The sequence below is a fragment of the Natrix helvetica genome, assembly GCF_964273705.1.
Source record: "Natrix helvetica genome assembly, chromosome: 1".
Classification (NCBI taxonomy): domain Eukaryota; kingdom Metazoa; phylum Chordata; class Lepidosauria; order Squamata; family Natricidae; genus Natrix; species Natrix helvetica.
In genome coordinates this window covers 178,497,126-178,516,566 of record NC_138548.1, presented here as the reverse complement: position 1 = coordinate 178,516,566, position 19,441 = coordinate 178,497,126, and the positions used below count along the sequence as shown (strand labels likewise).

Genomic DNA, 19,441 nt, shown 5'->3' with positions numbered 1-19,441 from the left:
GAATTGAAATTGAAAAATAAGGGAGAAGGCTCATCACTTGTCACACAATTAAATGTAATGATACTTAATCCGGATTACTTAATCATAATCATATCACAATTTAGAACTTCACTGCCTTCAATCCGACCTAAGTGTAGTACATAACATTATCTATTACAATGTTCTACCTGTCAATGACTTCTTCAGCTTCAACCACAACAATACATGAGCACGCAATAGATAGACTTATGTTAAACCACTCCAAACTCGATTACAGATGATAATAATAATAATAATAATAATAATAATAATAATAATAATAATAATAATAATGAAATTTATTTCTTAGCCGCACCCTCTCCCGAAGGACTCGGGGCGGCGTACAATAAAACACATAAAAACAGTATGGACAATACACACACAAAATAAACAAATACGTGTACATGGAGGAGGTAGGAAGATGAATAAAGACAGTTAAAACACAATTTAAAATCCCCTAATAAAATTCCAAAAGACACAAAATTAAAAAACCCGTCAGGAGTTCAGCAACAGAGTGGTCAATGCCTGGAATGACTCCGTAGTTTCTTCCCCAAACCCCTAAAACTTTAACCCTAGAGTGTCTACTGTTGACCTCACCCCATTCCTAAGAGGTCTGTAAGGGGCATGGATAAGTGCACCAAAGTGCCTACCATCCCTGTCCTAACACCCCTATTTAATTCGTATCCATTTCATGAATTCATAATCTTGTATGTACTTATATCTATTATCTTATACATGCTTGACAAAACAAGCAAATAAATAAATTAAAAAAGTATGCAGGAAAAGAGTGAAGCATAAACTGAAACTAATTTTTGAAACCGTTATTCTCTGTGACATGATAGATACATGAATGCTTTAAAAAAAGGGAATAATGCTGATATTCTGCGTAGTACAAAAACAAATTTTCTTCTAGATTTAAAAGAAATATTTTTTACACAAATATAAAAATAATTACTTTTCACAATCTTTGCGAAGATGAATTTTTAGAGAAATTCTTATGGGATTGGTATGTATTTCTTGCAGTTATCTTAGTTATGAAATAATTAAGAAGGTGGTTGAGTGATCGATAGATGTGTGATAGAAAGGAGGAAAGATGTGAAAACAGAGCATCTTTGGCTCTTTCACAAACCACCAATGGTCCTACTCCCAGGCTTGTAGTGTAAAAATATGCAATGGAGAAGGAAAAAGGAGTCCAGAGGGAAAAAGATAAAGAAGGTAAATTAGCTGGAGTTCCTCAAATGTTATGGTTCTTCTACTGGCCAGCAATAGTGAAAATGGGTTTGTGGTCACCTGATTGGAAGTCCTACTTGTTTGTCATGGAATCCTTAGTTATGATGTACTTTGAAAAAATTCAGGTGGTCTGTCATCAAACTATGACGACATTTTTCTTAATGTTGTTTTCAACATTAAAAATGCAATAGGATTTTTTCCCCTCCAATCTAATCTTTTGAATATAGGATATCACTGTTGTCAAGTCCATGAAGAGCCCCCCTGCTGGTGTGAAACTTGTTATGGAAGCCATTTGCATCCTGAAAGGGATTAAGGCAGATAAAATTCCAGATCCAACAGGCACTGGAAAAAAGATGGAAGATTTCTGGGGCCCAGCTAAGAAACTCCTTGGGGACATGAGATTTCTGCAATCACTTCATGAGTATGATAAGGACAACATACCTCCAGCTTACATGAATATCATTAGAAAACAGTACATCACTAATCCAGAGTTTGTTCCTGAAAAAGTTCGGAATGCTTCCACAGCTGCAGAAGGGCTGTGCAAATGGGTCATAGCCATGGACTCCTATGATAAGTAAGTAACAGTTTCAAATCATAATGTAAATGAAGAACATTGGGCAGGGAAGTGACTGTTGGGACTGTTTCTTCTCCCCAAGCGGTGATAGAAATTTACGGGAATACCAATATATACTGTCTCCTTTACGAATAGAGCATATGGCAACATCATCTTGTTTTCAGTGTATTTCCAAATACATGTGGGAGCTGGCAGCCATCCAGATTCATACAAATTAATTTTGTAGATTTGCCATTTACAGAAATGTGTACTTTTTCTACTAATTACGGTATACCCACAATTCTCTTTTTCTTCTAGTTCTGTATGTACAGCCCTGGTCCTGAGTTGGGAGCTGATTCCCCCAGGGGATTCCCAAGCAGGATCTCTTTCGGTTCTTAGTTCAAACAAGCCTGTTGCCAATTATTCCACCATCAAGGGGCACCAATGGGTGTTTTCCTTGCTTTCTGCGGCATCTAAAAATAAAAATAATAAAGAATCCCATATGTATAACACTGGTACAATGATAACATTAAACGACATTATTTTACTCAATGGTTAGGAATCTTCCAGTCTATCCTCTCCTTTGTAAAATTAATCAAGCGTTCTCTTTAATGATACAGAAGACTTTTAAAACCCAAACAGTCCAACTCCTTGTCTTGACAAATGGATTCAAATAAAACAGCTTTCTCTACAAAGTATCCTACAATACATAGGATTTGCTTTCTTTCTCTGAGTTTGCTCAATCCCTTCTGAATTACATCCTCTCTCATCTGGCCCATTTCAATCCTTTCAGGGCAGGTCTTCTGGTCTCATACCTTCCCCAGCAGATTCCACTAGGTGACTTTTCTCATGGATGAACATTTAGCCCTCTCTTTGGTTGATCTGTCAATAGATGTTCCTAATTGCTTTGTATTCCTTTGCAAAGCTGCAGGCCGTGGGAATCCCAAGGGGAAAAACTTTGTACCATCTGTATTTTGCTTTTCATTCTTACTGCCAGCAGAGCAGGAAACTTCTCTGCTCTGCTAGTTCCTGGTGCCCTCTCTTTCTCCCTTCGCGTCCTTGCTTCACTCAAACCAGCCGACTTTCATGTCTAAGATTGAACTGGAACTCACAGTCTCCTGGTTTCTAGACCAGCACTTAACCATTAGACCAAATTGGCTCTCATATATCTATCTCTATCTCTGTCTCTGTCTCTGTCTCTGATTATATACATACATATACTATATGAGCATGTATTTCTCTCTTTTTGCTTTCTCTGAAAATCTGAACAGATGTAGATCCTACATCATTCACAGAGTCAGAGATATCTGAATACATCACATTTTTTACTTGTAGCCTAGCGACATTTGGATTTTAAAGAATATTGCTAACACAAAAGAATAAGAGATAGGATCTGAATTTGTCAAGGCAAACGACAACATCACATCCCAAATAATTAAACTGCTTAGGACTTACTTTTGTTCAAATTTTCCTCTATGGTCTTCAAAATTTACAGGAAGACAGTTAGCAGTCCATAAGTCATGTGATACTTTGAATTGCAGGAAAGAATTTATATTACCTTGTTGGCAGAGTCACCATACATACCGCATATGCAGGAATGTCTGCATGTGTTTATGTAATGTGTACAGAAAGAGTAGCTAGCTGGAATAGTATTTGCATGTGGATGTAACAAGGATGACATCCTTAATTGTTGTTGTTGTTATTTCAGAGTGGCAAAAGTTGTTGCCCCCAAAAAGATAAAACTCAATGCAGCTGAAGGGGAACTGAAAATAGCTATGGATGGTTTGAGAAAAAAGCAAGCAGCCCTGAAGGAAGTTCAATACAAGCTAGCACAACTACAGAAGACTCTGGAACAAAAAAAGCAGGAAAAAGCTGACTTAGAAAACCAAGTAAGTAACAACCATTCAAAAATGCAAAAAAGAAGTCTATGCCATCACTTTAACTTTTTTTTTGTTTCTTTGCTTCTTCATTTATTTTCCATTTTTCACAACCCTGATCAGGATACTTATCAAACGCTCTCAAAGAGCTCTTCTCTTTCTGTTTCTGAATTAAAAATATGCAGATTATATGCCAACTCTCCAAAGTAGGACTGAGGATCAAAGCAACAGCCACAAACTCTGAAGAAAATAGTGGAATTTTACTAAACAACTTCAGTTTATTTATTACATACGCTGGATTCTTCGTTATACCAGATTGCGTTGATAGCATTTGCCTACATTTACACAAATATAACCTCAAAAGTAATTTATACTCAAAACTTGTTGAACCTACCTGGCAGTTACATGAATAATGTAGAGGTGAAGATGATGGTTTTTGAGTGGGGAATGAGGAGAGACTAATTCAGTTTCCCATTCTGAACGTACTGACCTACTACTGAACTTACTAATGCTGAGTAAGTCACTCTCAGACAAAGTCATTACACAGAGTTGCAGATAAAGTCTGGGGACATTCTCATGTACATTGCTTAAACTTTCTAGAGATAAAAAGGATATAAATAAAACCAATTAGTGGCTAAATGGAGCTTAAATCCTTACACCCTGGTGTAGTTAGTTTCCTGGATGGCAGATTGCAAAGACCTGAGCTTGACAGAAAGCAGAATGTGTACAGATATTTTATTTTTGTATAAGAAACTCTCTTTGGATTTGGGGGTAGTATTTTTGACAAATCGAAGGATCAGCTGGATTTCCCTTAGTTAAATGAATTGTTTTTGTGTGGAAAGATATTTGGAGAGGTCAGGATGTTTGGTTTTGTGATGGCGTATGCTTAGCTAAGTTCTTCCCTTCCAATATTGAGCAGGCTTGCTGGAATAAATGGGGTCTCTCCATGCCTTCCAATATGCCTGTGTATACACCGCTGGGTTTTACTCTTATTTGCATCAGGGTACCAAAGATTATTCCCACTTGGCCTGATCTTTTCATACTCCTTGTGGGTGGAGTACTAGCCTAGAGCACAAAGCAAGCATGGAGAGGCACGATGGCAATAGGACATAGTTTAACCTCTTTTGGGAAAAGAGGAGCCAACTGAATAAAGAGATGCTTTCCCTAAAATTTCACCTGTTAGATACCAACCAGAATTAGGAAGTTGACACATTTTATTTATTTGTTTGCTTGATTATTAAATTGGTTTACCTCCCATCTCACCACAAGGCATGCAGAAAGTACCAAGTTAGGGAAGGTTATTCAAGACCCGAGGAGTCAAAGAAAGTGCCTCCATTCCACATAGCTGGTACTGCAGCTAGTTCAATATTAAACATTTATTAGAGAAAACATTTTTGACAAATTGCCAGACAGAAAGCTTCTTATGCATTCAATTCATGGGCCACATCTGTGTAAGAATGACCTTCATAAGTCAATATCATGCTCTTGTGTGATATGTATTCCTTTTTGAGATGCAACTGTTTTTGGTATCGCGTATAAATCCATTATCAATTTCGCACTGCAAAGTGAAGGCAATAATTTATTTGAAGGCAAGAAGAATGGAAATACTATTGACCTTGTTGAATTTCATCTGTGACAATTTGTCACACACATTTCTTTCAGTTTTTCTATCTTGAGGTTTCAAATATGAAAACTTTTAGATGATGATGAGCGTGGTAATAATAAGAAGCAATACATATTGTATATAATATTTTCATAAGCATTGAAAGTAAAGCATGTAACTATTTGTAATATCATTAGCTGGGATGGATTTGCTTAAAGTTTATATTTTGATTTTAAGGTTGACCTGTGTAGCAAAAAGCTAGACCGAGCAGAAAAATTACTTGGTGGCCTTGGGGGTGAGAAAACCCGTTGGAGCCAGGCAGCTTTGCAACTGGGAAAACAATATGTCAATTTGACAGGCGATATCCTCATCTCATCTGGCATTGTAGCTTACCTGGGAGCCTTCACATCGCACTACCGACAAGTAAGGAATGAATGAACAATTGAATAAATGTATGACGTTTAGTAAGCTAAATGCTTCTGCAGCAAATAAGCAATAGTTTTTACTCAATATCCAAGCATATACTTTTACTTCAGTTTGAAAATAAAAGCTTTGATATGAAAACAACACATGAGAAAATTATGAAGGTATCATTGTTAAAAAAAAAACATTTTAAAAAATTTAGGATAGTCATCTTTAACTTTGGTACATCATAATTGCCAACTAATATAGACCATTGGTGGGACCTTTTCTAAACTTGTCCTTAATTATTGTTGGTTTGTAACTCACACTATCTTTAATTATTGGCAGTTATATGTTATAATTCAACTATGTATGGGAAATATTGTTTTAAGGAGAAATGACCTATGTTAATCTTGAGATGTTCCACATACAAGGACTGCCATGTAATTCCTCAGGAGAAAGAGTACATGAGTGACCTGTAGTTGAACTTAGCTACAATTCCTGGCATTTCCATGCAGATTTGGATATAGTCCTTTTCCAAAACCCCAAAAAGCCACTGCCAATTAGTGCAGACAATATAGAGCCTGACTCAAAATAAACAGTTCCATAAGCAACAACTTCTTCCCTTTAGAATCTGCAATATTTCAAAAGAAAGCAAGTAAAATGTTTTGTCAAGTAAAATGTTTTGCCTTGCAGTAAACTTAAACTTAAGGAGTATGGCAAAATACTTGGAGAAAACCATGGATGCTCAGGATTTCCCATATGTTTCAACTCAATTTCTTAGCTCCTTTTTGAGCTGTTCATAAGAACTGTTTCTAAATTGGCACCGATAGACTTAGTTTCACATTGTGTTCTCCGTTTAAATCACTTCTTAAGGTTGATCAGTTACACCATGTAGAGACATTTGTAAGTACCCTTAAACATTCTTGGTGTTCTAAAAAGTTTAAGGAATTTAGACAGAGTTTTGATTTTCATATTTCTGAAATATAGCAGATTCTAACCTCAACCCACAACAATTTGTGACTGTCTCATTGGAAGCCATGGGGGATTTTTAAATCTTTTTCCTAGTTTCAGTGGAAATGAATCATAATGCTTTAGCGGGATCAGAGCTAATATCATTTGAAGCTTCCTGAAGCTAGGATTGGAGCTGCTGGAGAGAAGGAGGGGGTGAGTCACAAGACAAAGACACTGAGGTGGGGGCCCTTAAACTCCATATCATTTGAAGCTTCCTGAAGCTAGGATTGGAGCTGCTGGAGAGAAGGAGGGGGTGAGTCACAAGACAAAGACACTGAGGTGGGGGCCCTTAAACTCCATATCATTTGAAGCTTCCTGAAGCTAGGATTGGAGCTGCTGGAGAGAAGGAGGGGGTGAGTCACAAGACAAAGACACTGAGGTGGGGGCCCTTAAACTCCATATCATTTGAAGCTTCCTGAAGCTAGGATTGGAGCTGCTGGAGAGAAGGAGGGGGTGAGTCACAAGACAAAGACACTGAGGTGGGGGCCCTTAAACTCCATATCATTTGAAGCTTCCTGAAGCTAGGATTGGAGCTGCTGGAGAGAAGGAGGGGGTGAGTCACAAGACAAAGACACTGAGGTGGGGGCCCTTAAACTCCATATCATTTGAAGCTTCCTGAAGCTAGGATTGGAGCTGCTGGAGAGAAGGAGGGGGTGAGTCACAAGACAAAGACACTGAGGTGGGGGCCCTTAAACTCCATATCATTTGAAGCTTCCTGAAGCTAGGATTGGAGCTGCTGGAGAGAAGGAGGGGGTGAGTCACAAGACAAAGACACTGAGGTGGGGGCCCTTAAACTCCATATCATTTGAAGCTTCCTGAAGCTAGGATTGGAGCTGCTGGAGAGAAGGAGGGGGTGAGTCACAAGACAAAGACACTGAGGTGGGGGCCCTTAAACTCCATATCATTTGAAGCTTCCTGAAGCTAGGATTGGAGCTGCTGGAGAGAAGGAGGGGGTGAGTCACAAGACAAAGACACTGAGGTGGGGGCCCTTAAACTCCATATCATTTGAAGCTTCCTGAAGCTAGGATTGGAGCTGCTGGAGAGAAGGAGGGGGTGAGTCACAAGACAAAGACACTGAGGTGGGGGCCCTTAAACTCCATATCATTTGAAGCTTCCTGAAGCTAGGATTGGAGCTGCTGGAGAGAAGGAGGGGGTGAGTCACAAGACAAAGACACTGAGGTGGGGGCCCTTAAACTCCATATCATTTGAAGCTTCCTGAAGCTAGGATTGGAGCTGCTGGAGAGAAGGAGGGGGTGAGTCACAAGACAAAGACACTGAGGTGGGGGCCCTTAAACTCCATATCATTTGAAGCTTCCTGAAGCTAGGATTGGAGCTGCTGGAGAGAAGGAGGGGGTGAGTCACAAGACAAAGACACTGAGGTGGGGGCCCTTAAACTCCATATCATTTGAAGCTTCCTGAAGCTAGGATTGGAGCTGCTGGAGAGAAGGAGGGGGTGAGTCACAAGACAAAGACACTGAGGTGGGGGCCCTTAAACTCCATATCATTTGAAGCTTCCTGAAGCTAGGATTGGAGCTGCTGGAGAGAAGGAGGGGGTGAGTCACAAGACAAAGACACTGAGGTGGGGGCCCTTAAACTCCATATCATTTGAAGCTTCCTGAAGCTAGGATTGGAGCTGCTGGAGAGAAGGAGGGGGTGAGTCACAAGACAAAGACACTGAGGTGGGGGCCCTTAAACTCCATATCATTTGAAGCTTCCTGAAGCTAGGATTGGAGCTGCTGGAGAGAAGGAGGGGGTGAGTCACAAGACAAAGACACTGAGGTGGGGGCCCTTAAACTCCATATCATTTGAAGCTTCCTGAAGCTAGGATTGGAGCTGCTGGAGAGAAGGAGGGGGTGAGTCACAAGACAAAGACACTGAGGTGGGGGCCCTTAAACTCCATATCATTTGAAGCTTCCTGAAGCTAGGATTGGAGCTGCTGGAGAGAAGGAGGGGGTGAGTCACAAGACAAAGACACTGAGGTGGGGGCCCTTAAACTCCATATCATTTGAAGCTTCCTGAAGCTAGGATTGGAGCTGCTGGAGAGAAGGAGGGGGTGAGTCACAAGACAAAGACACTGAGGTGGGGGCCCTTAAACTCCATATCATTTGAAGCTTCCTGAAGCTAGGATTGGAGCTGCTGGAGAGAAGGAGGGGGTGAGTCACAAGACAAAGACACTGAGGTGGGGGCCCTTAAACTCCATATCATTTGAAGCTTCCTGAAGCTAGGATTGGAGCTGCTGGAGAGAAGGAGGGGGTGAGTCACAAGACAAAGACACTGAGGTGGGGGCCCTTAAACTCCATATCATTTGAAGCTTCCTGAAGCTAGGATTGGAGCTGCTGGAGAGAAGGAGGGGGTGAGTCACAAGACAAAGACACTGAGGTGGGGGCCCTTAAACTCCATATCATTTGAAGCTTCCTGAAGCTAGGATTGGAGCTGCTGGAGAGAAGGAGGGGGTGAGTCACAAGACAAAGACACTGAGGTGGGGGCCCGCGCGCCTAACGGCACGCGAATCATATATCTATAAACCAAAATAGCAATACATTCTGGATTAGTGTGTTTGAGATTGTGATTTTATTTATTTCAAAATGACTGGCTTAGTTCAATGTAATAGCTGTTTTGCACCTGTCTTTCGCAGTACTCTTTTCAAATTTGGATACTGTCCCCTTTGTAAACAAATTACGAGTCTACATAGGCAGATTACCTATCTAGAATCTGTAATCTGTGCTCTCCAAGCAGAAACTAGGTGTCTACGTCAGCCATTCCACTCTATGGTGAAGCCACACTATCAGCCCCCTCTGCCACAAAGATCTTGCAGGAGAAGAGCTGTCTGGACAACTGTGGGATCTGGCAGGTTGAGAGCTGTGAACCATAAACCCAAAGCTTTTGCTGTGACCCAGCAAAACAGATATAGTGCCCTTGCTGACCTTAATGGGGACACTAAAGAGATAGGTCAAGGCAGTTGTGATAATGATGACTCAAATAAGCAGGGGATCGTGGTCCAAAACGAAGAACTTTCTTCGGAAAGGCGAAAAGGGGAACCAGGTATCACACATCAGTCGCAGAAGAAGATCAAGGTATGTAAAAAGAGAAGTCACCTTCTGGTTGGTGATTCAATCGTAAGAGATGTTAATTTAGGAGAGGATAAGGAGGTTTTAAAAGAGGTCAGGTGTCTGCCAGGTGCTACTGCCAGCAGAGACAAGAGGCGTATTCTTAAGATAGTCAAGAATGCAAGTAAGGACTGTGACGTTGATGCTATTATACATCTTGGCACTAATGATCTATCCCAGAAAGATGTACTTTCTGTGCAGAATGATTTCCAGAACTTGGGGTATGAACTTAATAGTATAGGTTGTAGGCTTATCTTTTCAGAGGTTTTACCTGTATATAAGGAACAAAAAGGGAAGGGCCAGCGTGTAGCAGAGTTTAATGTTTGGCTAAAGGAGTGGTGTAAAAGGGAAGGCTTTGGTTTTATTAGTCATGAAGCCTGTAGCTGGTCCAATGAAAAACTGTACAAAAGAGATGGGTTGCACCCATCCAAGAAAGGAACTGAGTTACTTGGCATTAAATTCACAGATTTTCTTGATAAACATTTAAACTGAAGAGCGGGGACAGAGAATTAATAGATACAGAACATCTCTGTCCCCAGCAAACTAAAATTCATAGGGTTATAAATGCATGTAACATAGATGTGTGTGTGGGTAAGATTATCACTCCTGCTGTCAAGCAAAACCAAGCATGTAATAGTGATTGTCATACCATGTGCATGAATCACACAAGTGGCAAGAAAATAGGGGCAGTCAGGCATAATACAGGTTATGTAGACAGTAAACACAAGGTCAATCAAAATGGACTCAAATGTCTATATACCAATGCACAGAGTATGAGGAATAAACAGGGAGAATTAGAAATTCAAGTAAAAGAGGGCAGATATGATATTATTGCCATTACAGAAACTTGGTGGGATGAAACTGACAAATGGAACATACAGCTAGAAGGATTTAAATTATTTAAAAGAAATAGACCAAATAAAAGAGGAGGTGGAGTTGCACTATATATAAGAAATAACTATGTCTCTACAGAAATACAGCACAACAATAATGAGAACTATCTTGAATGCATTTGGGTCAATATTAAAGGTTGTGGGGGAAATGACATTGCCATAGGTCTATACTACAGGCCACCCAACCAAGCAGAGGAAGAAGATGAACTTTTTGCTAGTCAGCTAACTAAGGTATGTAGGAAGCACACCACAATAGTAATGGGAGATTTTAACTACCCTGACATCAACTGGGAAACAAACTCTGCACCAAGTGGAAGATCCTAGCAGAAAACTTTGTTTTCCAAAAAGTAGAGAAGGAAACAAGGGGATCAGCCATACTGGACTTAATTCTCACTAACAGAGAGGAAATGATAGAAGGTGTTGAAGCCATAGGAACCCTGGGGGCAAGTGACCATGCAATATTGGAATTCAACATTATCCAAACACAAGTAGTAGAACAAAGTCAAACTAGAGTCTTGGACTTTAAGAAAGCTAATTTCAATAAACTTAGAGAGAGCTTGGGAAAAATTCCATGGATGAGAATCCTCGAGGGGAAAACAACTCAAGAAGCTTGGGAAATTTTGAAAAATGAGATTAGAAAAGCCCAGTCTAACACAATACCAATGAAGAAGAAAAACAACAGCTCCCAAAAGAAACCAGCATGGCTGCATAAACAACTATCTGACAAACTGAAAGACAAAAAAAGTAAGTATAAAAAGTGGAAGGAGGGGGACATAACTAAGGCAGAATATCAGCAAATAGCCCGAGCCTGTAAAGATGAAGTGAGGAAAGCTAAGGCTCACAATGAAGAAAGGCTTGCCACAAAAGTAAAAATTAACAAAAAAAGCTTCTTCCAACATGTTAAAAACAAGAAAAAAGTTAAGGAAACAATTGGTCCATTGCTAGGAGAAAGTGGCAAGAAGGTGACAAGCAACAGGGAGAAAGCAGAACTATTTAACTCATGTTTTGCATCTGTCTTTACACAAAGGGATAAAACAGTCCAACCTATCAAAAGCAGCACCACAAAATTAGGAACACAAATTGAAATAGGGAAGAAAATGGTAAGTGAGCACCTGTCTACCCTAGATGAGTTCAAATCACCAGGACCGGATGGATTACACCCCAGAGTTCTGAAGGAACTAGCAGACGAGATCTCAGAACCACTGAATTATATCTTTCAGAGATCCTGGAACACCGGGGAACTACCAGAGGACTGGAAAAGAGCTGATGTGGTTCCCATCTTCAAAAAAGGGAAAAAATTAGATCCAGGAAACTACAGACCTATCAGCCTAACCTCAATACCAGGAAAGATTCTGGAAAAAATAATCAAGCAACGAATTTGCGAACACCTAGAAGCAAACAAAGTAATAGCCAAAAGCCAACATGGATTTGTCAAAAACAGATCATGCCAGACTAATCTTATTGCATTCTTCGATAATGTGACAAAATTAGTGGACCAGAGGAATGCCGTTGATATAGTTTACTTGGACTTCAGTAAGGCTTTTGATAAGGTAGACCATAACCTACTACTAGATAAAGTAGAAGAATGTGGGTTAGACAGCATCACCACCAGATGGATTGGTAACTGGCTGACCAACCGCACTCAACGTGTAGTTCTCAATGGAACTGCATCTACATGGAGGGAAGTATGCAGTGGAGTACCCCAAGGCTCTGTTTTAGGCCCAGTACTCTTCAACATCTTCATCAATGATTTGGATGAGGGAATAAATGGGGAACTCATCAAATTTGCAGATGATACCAAGCTGGCAGGAATAGCCAACACTCCAGAAGATAGGCTTAAGATACAGAAGGATCTTGACAAACTTGAACATTGGGCACTATCTAATAAAATGAAATTCAATGGTGAAAAGAGTAAGGTTCTACATTTAGGCAACAAAAACGGAATGCACAGGTACAGTATAGGTGATACCATACTCAGTAGTAGTAACTGTGAAAGGGATCTTGGAGTCCTAGTGGACAACCATTTAAATATGAGCCAGCAGTGTGCAGCAGCTGCCAAAAAAGCCAACACAGTTCTAGGCTGCATCAACAGAGGGATAGAATCAAGATCACGTGAAGTGTTAATACCACTTTATAATGCCTTGGTAAGGCCACACTTGGAATACTGCATTCAGTTCTGGTCGCCACGATGTAAAAAAGATGTGGAGACTCTAGAAAGAGTGCAGAGAAGAGCAACAAAGATGATTAGGGGACTGGAGACTAAAACATACGAAGAACGGTTGCAGGAACTGGGTATGTTTAGCTTAAGAGAAAGAAGGACTAGGGGAGACATGATAGCATTATTCCAATATCTCAGAGGTTGCCACAAAGAAGAGGGAGTCAAACTATTCTCCAAAGCACCTGAGGGTAGAACAAGAAGCAATGGGTGGAAACTAATCAAGGAGAGAAGCAATTTAGAACTGAGGAGGAATTTCCTGACAGTGAGAACAATTAATCAGTGGAACAGCTTGCCTCCAGAAGTTGTGAATGCCCCAACACTGGAAGTCTTTAAGAAGATGTTGGATAGCTATTTGTCTGAAACGGTATAGGGTTTCCTGCCTAGGCAGGGGGTTGGACTAGAAGACCTCCAAGGTCCCTTCCAACTCTACTATTGTATTGTATTGTATAATATAGATCATAACTCAGGCCCATAGAGAAGTTAGATTAAGGTTATGACTCTCCCAAATTGCAAACTATTGCTGCACAATTATGTTTTCTTTCATTATACTAATGCAGCCAATTCAGCTATTAAAAAGGTATAATAGAATTTAGACATTTATAGGGATGATAATAAAAAATATTTGATACTTGAATCCTACATTTTGCTTTTATATTGGAGGGAAGCATTGTACAGTCATTTTCATTCTTCTGAGATTCCTCCATCCATAAACAATATTATTTCCTTTGTTAATTTCTTAACAAATGAATGGGGATGTGTAGAGGGTAAGAATGAAACGCAAGTAATACTTTTGGTAAGAAAAAAGAATATTTTAATGGTTGACTTTATATCCCCCACAAAACAGATTTAAGTTATTCTAATTCCCCATAGCTAACTTGATTTTATTAACAAGTGACAGGCAATTATCCTTAAATCAATCTTTTAAGTAAGATAAACATTTAGTTGGAGTTACTGCCTAAGCAATTTCAAAGTTCTTTGAAATGCTATTTTACATTGTAATCAGTTCCCAGATTCAACATTTCAAACAGTGTATCTAATATATTCCTTGGCATGGCAGGTTTCTATGATCATATTATAGGCCAAATGAGTAGATCCTTTAAAGTTGATTGACTTTAAAATGCTTCTCTGAAGGCCTATTCACCTCCATGACTATTTAAGACCATTCAATTTAATTTCCTTAGTTCCTTATTTCCAACTTTGTTAATGTAAAAACATTCTGTCTTGAAAGTAAATCTGTTTTCTACCTATTATGAAATACATTTGTTTCTGTGGGAAAGTAGTTGGAACAGCTCTGCCTGGATATTCCTGTCCTGCCCAGAAAAACCAAGCTCCATCTCTGGGGGAGGATTCTGGGAGAAAGGGTAAAATCAGATGACTTCTAGCCATTCTGCCTTCCTTTTCAGTTCTCATTTCCATCTTTCCAAAAAGTAAAACAGGTGAAAAGCCTGCTTTTCTAAAATATATGGCTTCTTGCTCTTGCACAAATATTCAAAGCTACCAGTCTCCATCTTAGACTGTAAAAAGAATCCTGATACTTTGCAGTGCAAACATCTTGCTTTTAAAAATAAATAAATAAATAAAAACATTTAATCACATTGACAGAAAAACAAAAGCATCAGCTGCATCAGAACACAAATTCTTTCACATTATTCATTAACAGTTCTGTGCATATTTAAGTGCCCCGCTCCTGTTGCATGCTTCTTACCTCTCCTCCAGTAAGTCTGTTTTACTCATGGCAGGAATCAGGTTTTTGTTGCTGTTTAACAGAATTTGATGTAGGCTATAAGTTGCCTAGAAGGCTGTTATCCCCAAAATGATATATACATTATGGCTTAGTGGCTAAGACTCCTGCCTAAGATATAATACAGCCCAGGTTCAAATCCCAGTAAGGGTATGGCTAGCTGATGAGAGCTAATTAGCTCGAAATAGATCTATACTAGTCTCCCTTTATTTATTTATCAGTACAAATACAACACACACACACACACACACACACATCTGAGCCATATGGATGAATGATATACACCTCTGACCCATTTAAACTAGATGCTGAGAAGTTCCAGTTGACTATCCGACACTATTATGTGTTTCTCGGTTGACCGTAGAAGTGTACCCAGTTATACTGTTTAACAGCTGAAACAATTATTTTGCACTGTAACTTTTAGTGTCATAAACTGTTAATTAAGGCCTTCTGATTCTGACCAGTGACGTGCGGTCAGGGGAGGCAGGGGAGGCAGGGCCTCACCTCTCTTCATGAAATAATAGTATATAATATTATATACTATATATATATATATATAATATTATAATATTATATACATTCGTCCGCCCGCGCCCGGGAGCTGCGGAGGCAGAAATGTTGTCGGCGCTTCCGGATGACGAAGGCACGCAAACACGCATCTACCCAGCTGTCTTTTCCAGCTACCTAGTGCTCTTTTCCACCGATGGCTCACGTGCGCGCAAGAAGAAAAAGTCCACGGCGAAGCCCTTGTCGCCCCGAGCTCTTGTTTGCACTTCCGCCCCTTTTTCTTCGCTCCATCCCGCTCCGGCTCTGGAAGGGCCGGCGAGGTTGGCTCCAGCCGAGATCGAGAGGGAGGAGAGGAGGGGGTAGCTGCGGGCTACCTTCCGGCCAACTGCACACGAAAAGCGTGCGCGATCGGTGGAAAAGAGCGCTAGGTAGCTGGAAAAGACAGCTGGGTAGATGCGTGTTTGCGTGCCTCTCTCCTCAGCCCCAAAGCTCCATCCGCGCGACTAACTTCCAAGGCGGTGGCTGGAGAGGTGCGCAAGAATGGTGAGTGGTTTCCCACCAAAGCGGCGTTGTGCGCGCAAGAAGGAAAAGTCCGTGGCGAAGCCCTTGTCGCCCCGAGCTCTTGTTTGCACTTCCGCCCCTTTTTCTTCGCTCCATCCCGCTCCGGCTCTGGAAGGGCCAGCGAGGTTGGCTCCAGCCGAGATCGAGAGGGAGGAGAGGAGGGGGTAGCTGCGGGCTACCTTCCGGCCAAATGCACACGAAAAGCGTGCGCGATCGGTGGAAAAGAGCGCTAGGTAGCTGGAAAAGACAGCTGGGTAGATGCGTGTTTGCATGCCTCTCTCCTCAGCCCCAAAGCTCCGTCCGTGCGACTCACTTCCAAGGCAGTGGCTGGAGAGGCGCGCAAGAATGGCGAGCGGTTTCCCACCAAAGCGGCGTTGTGCGCGCAAGAAGGCGCTGCCGGAGGACAAAGGCACGCAAACACGCATCTACCCAGCTGTCTTTTCCAGCTACCTAGCGCTCTTTTCCACCGATCGCGCACGCTTTTCGTGCGCATTTGGTCGGAAGGTAGCCCGCAGCTACCCCCTCCTCTCCTCCCTCTCGATCTCAGCTGGAGCCAACCTCGCCGGCCCTTCCAGAGCCGGAGCGGGATGGAGCGAAGAAAAAGGGGCGGAAGTGCAAACAAGAGCTCGGGGCGACAAGGGCTTTGCCGTGGACTTTTCCTTCTTGCACGCACAACGCCGCTTTGGTGGGAAACCGCTCGCCGTTCTTGCGCGCCTCTCCAGCCACCGCCTTGGAAGTGAGTCACGCGGACGGAGCTTTGGGGCTGAGGAGAGAGGCAGGGACGGAGGGAGTGGGGGGATAGGAGCCGCCCCCCTCACCCCCCAAGCAATGGGGAAAGCTTTCCTGAAATGGGGGGAGGGTGTCGTGGGAAATAAAAAGGGCGCTCGCTGGGGGGGACAAAGGAGGCTTTGGCGCGCCTTAGAGGCGGGTGGGAAAGCAACGAAAGGGGCAACGAGGGCGGGTGGTGGCTGCAGGCGGCAAGGCTTGAGCGGGGTGAAAGCGCAGCCCCTTTCGTTGCTTTCCCATTCACCCCGCTCAAGCCTTATCCGAGGGAGCTGGGGATCGGGCTTCGGGTTGGTGGGAGACCTTGAAGGAGTGGGGGGGGAGGACTGGCGCAGGTGGAGGAAGCAATGCTACGCGGATCAGTGCACTCCGCTGTCCCCTTAATGTTCACTCAGGAAGGCGGAGAATGGGACCACCTGTGCTGCACACGTGGACCCCTTCCCCGCCTTCCTGATGACGTCACCAGCCTCCCCAGCCATAATCCTCACCGCACGTCACTGATTCTGACTGTAGCTTTCCCTAAGTACATGATGTCTAATCTTCAGAATATCTCGGGATTTCAGCCCTTGTTGATAAACTGTATCTGATATCTTTCACTATGTACACTTCTGAGTTCGCTGCCTGATTATGATGTTTCGCCTCAAGGGCATTGTGGAAGAAATAGATAAAATCAGGGCTAATTGGATGGTGAAAGGAAAAAAAATCAATATGGTTCATTTTAAGTTTTATTAAATAAATAACTAAAATACTTCTTGGGAATAATTTTGTAAGTATTACATTAATGCTTTTTGGTAGAATTAAAAGCGATTAAAAGGAACTCAAATTTCTCCCCAGCAAATTGTCAAGAGTAACAAGTAATTGATACTGCCAATGAGCCTCATTACACTAAAATTCATTTTTTTTAGAATAGCTGCCCAATATTTAGCACTCTTCCTTTTCAGAATCAATCCCGAGACTGGATATTGACATGCAAAGCCAGAGGCATTCCGTGCTCGGATGATTTTTCCCTGACTACAACTTTAGGAGAAGCCGTGAAAATTAGAGCTTGGAACATAGCTGGATTGCCTTCCGATTTATTTTCCATTGATAATGGTATTATTATCTCGTAAGTAACAGAAGCTTCAGATAGGCATAATTTATTTCTTTGGATAGTATGGTATGCTATTTTCTACTTGTAGGGGTGCAATAAGATACTATTGTATATTTTTTCATTTTAAAAAACATAAGATGCACAGTTCAGTAGCGAAGAGCTTGGTTGGCATGCAAAAGGTCTCAGGACATAATCCTTCACATTTAAAACATTGTTCTCTAAATTTTCATCCTGCAGTTTGTTGGCTGATAAAATCTCAAATTACAAGCCAGTGTGATTTCTGAACATGCGGGCTTGGAATTCCAGAAAAAAAGCTAGATTGAGCGGATCTAAAATCTCTAAAATCTAAAACAAAATAGTAGAGCTATAGAAAATCTAGATTGGACGCCATTGGGAATCTAGTAATACTGGTCCAAAAGAGAAAAAGTACAATCTCTGTGTTCATACTTTCCCTAGACTAAATGCAATCCTTTTATTGTTTTATGAAGTTACAGTCTTTGGATTAAAGCACGTGTTATTCTTATGTTAAATATATGCAGAGATTCATACATGAGTTTCTGGTGTATCTTTTGTAAGGCAACCTTTTCTGATTGGAATAGTGTTCTAGATGCCAGTATCTGCTTCCACTTCCAGATCCGTTCACAACAAATGTTGTTCAATGTTCACTTGACAGAGGGAAGGTCCCATCAGTTCAACCTTCCTGATCTTTATGCATTTGTGGAAAGTGAACAGTGGCCTATAGCCAGAGATGGTATTCAAGCAGGTTCTGACCAGTTCAGGAGAACCGGTAGCGGAAATTTTGAGTAGTTCGGAGAACCGGTAAATACCACCTCTCACTGGCCCTGCCCCCATCTATTTTCTGCCTCCCGAGTCCCAGCTGGATGGGGGACAACAGACTCAAACTCAACCCCTCCAAGACCGAGTGGCTATGGGTACCGGCACCTCGGTTCAGCCAGCTGACACCATCGCTGGCCATAGGGGGCGAACAACTGTCCCCTGTGGAGCGGGCGCGCAATTTGGGCGTCCTCCTTGATGCCCAGCTGTCACTGGAGGACCATGTGGCAGCCGTGGCAAGGGGGGCGTTCCACCAGGTTCGCCTGGTGCGCCAATTGCGCCCCCTACTGGACCGGAGTGCCCTGCGCACGGTCACTCATGCGCTGGTGACGTCTCGCCTGGACTACTGCAATGCCCTCTACATGGGGCTTCCCTTGGGACGCATCCGGAGACTGCAGCTAGTTCAGAACGCAGCCGCGCGGGTTATCATGGGGAGTACATGTTACTCCCACGTAACACCACTCCTGCGCGAGCTGCACTGGCTACCTGTGGCCTTTCGGGTGCGTTTCAAGGTATTGATCACCATCTTTAAAGCGCTCCATGGCATAGGACCTAGATATCTGCAGGATCGCATCCTACCACACACGTCCCTGCGACCTATTCGCTCACACAGGGAGGGACTCCTCCTGGTGCCATCCGCTAGGCAGTGTCAGCGGGCGACACCTAGGAGTAGGTCCTTCTCTGTGATGGGCCCAACCCTCTGGAATGACCTCCCCCCCGACATTCGAACCACCACCGACCTCCGTTCCTTCCGTCAAAAGTTAAAGACTCACCTATTTCAATCAGCTGGCCTGGCACTTTCTTAGTTTTACCTCCCGGGGATTTATTTTAATTGGGTTTGGGTTTTTAATTGGGGATGTTTTTAGGGTTTTAAAATATATTTATTTCTTGTACAGCCTATCTCCTCCATCCAATTGTATTTAATTGTTTTATGATTGTATTTTTATCTGCATTGACTGTACACCGCCCCGAGTCCCTTTTTGGGAGAGAGGGCGGTCTAGAAATCCAAG

The 19,441-nt window shown here is 42.1% G+C and overlaps 1 protein-coding gene across 1 annotated transcript in view; it reads left to right on the top strand.

Annotated features, from left to right (window-relative positions):
• DNAH7 (dynein axonemal heavy chain 7) overlaps positions 1–19,441 on the top strand; it is a gene marked incomplete at its 5' end in the record, with an annotated part of 161,289 nt that overhangs the window by 97,233 nt on the left and 44,615 nt on the right. The window contains 4 exons of the mRNA XM_081956675.1: positions 1,476–1,822; positions 3,510–3,690; positions 5,519–5,704; positions 17,449–17,612. Coding sequence (XP_081812801.1) covers positions 1,476–1,822; positions 3,510–3,690; positions 5,519–5,704; positions 17,449–17,612 — 878 coding nt within the window. The remainder of the gene's footprint in view (positions 1–1,475; positions 1,823–3,509; positions 3,691–5,518; positions 5,705–17,448; positions 17,613–19,441) is intronic.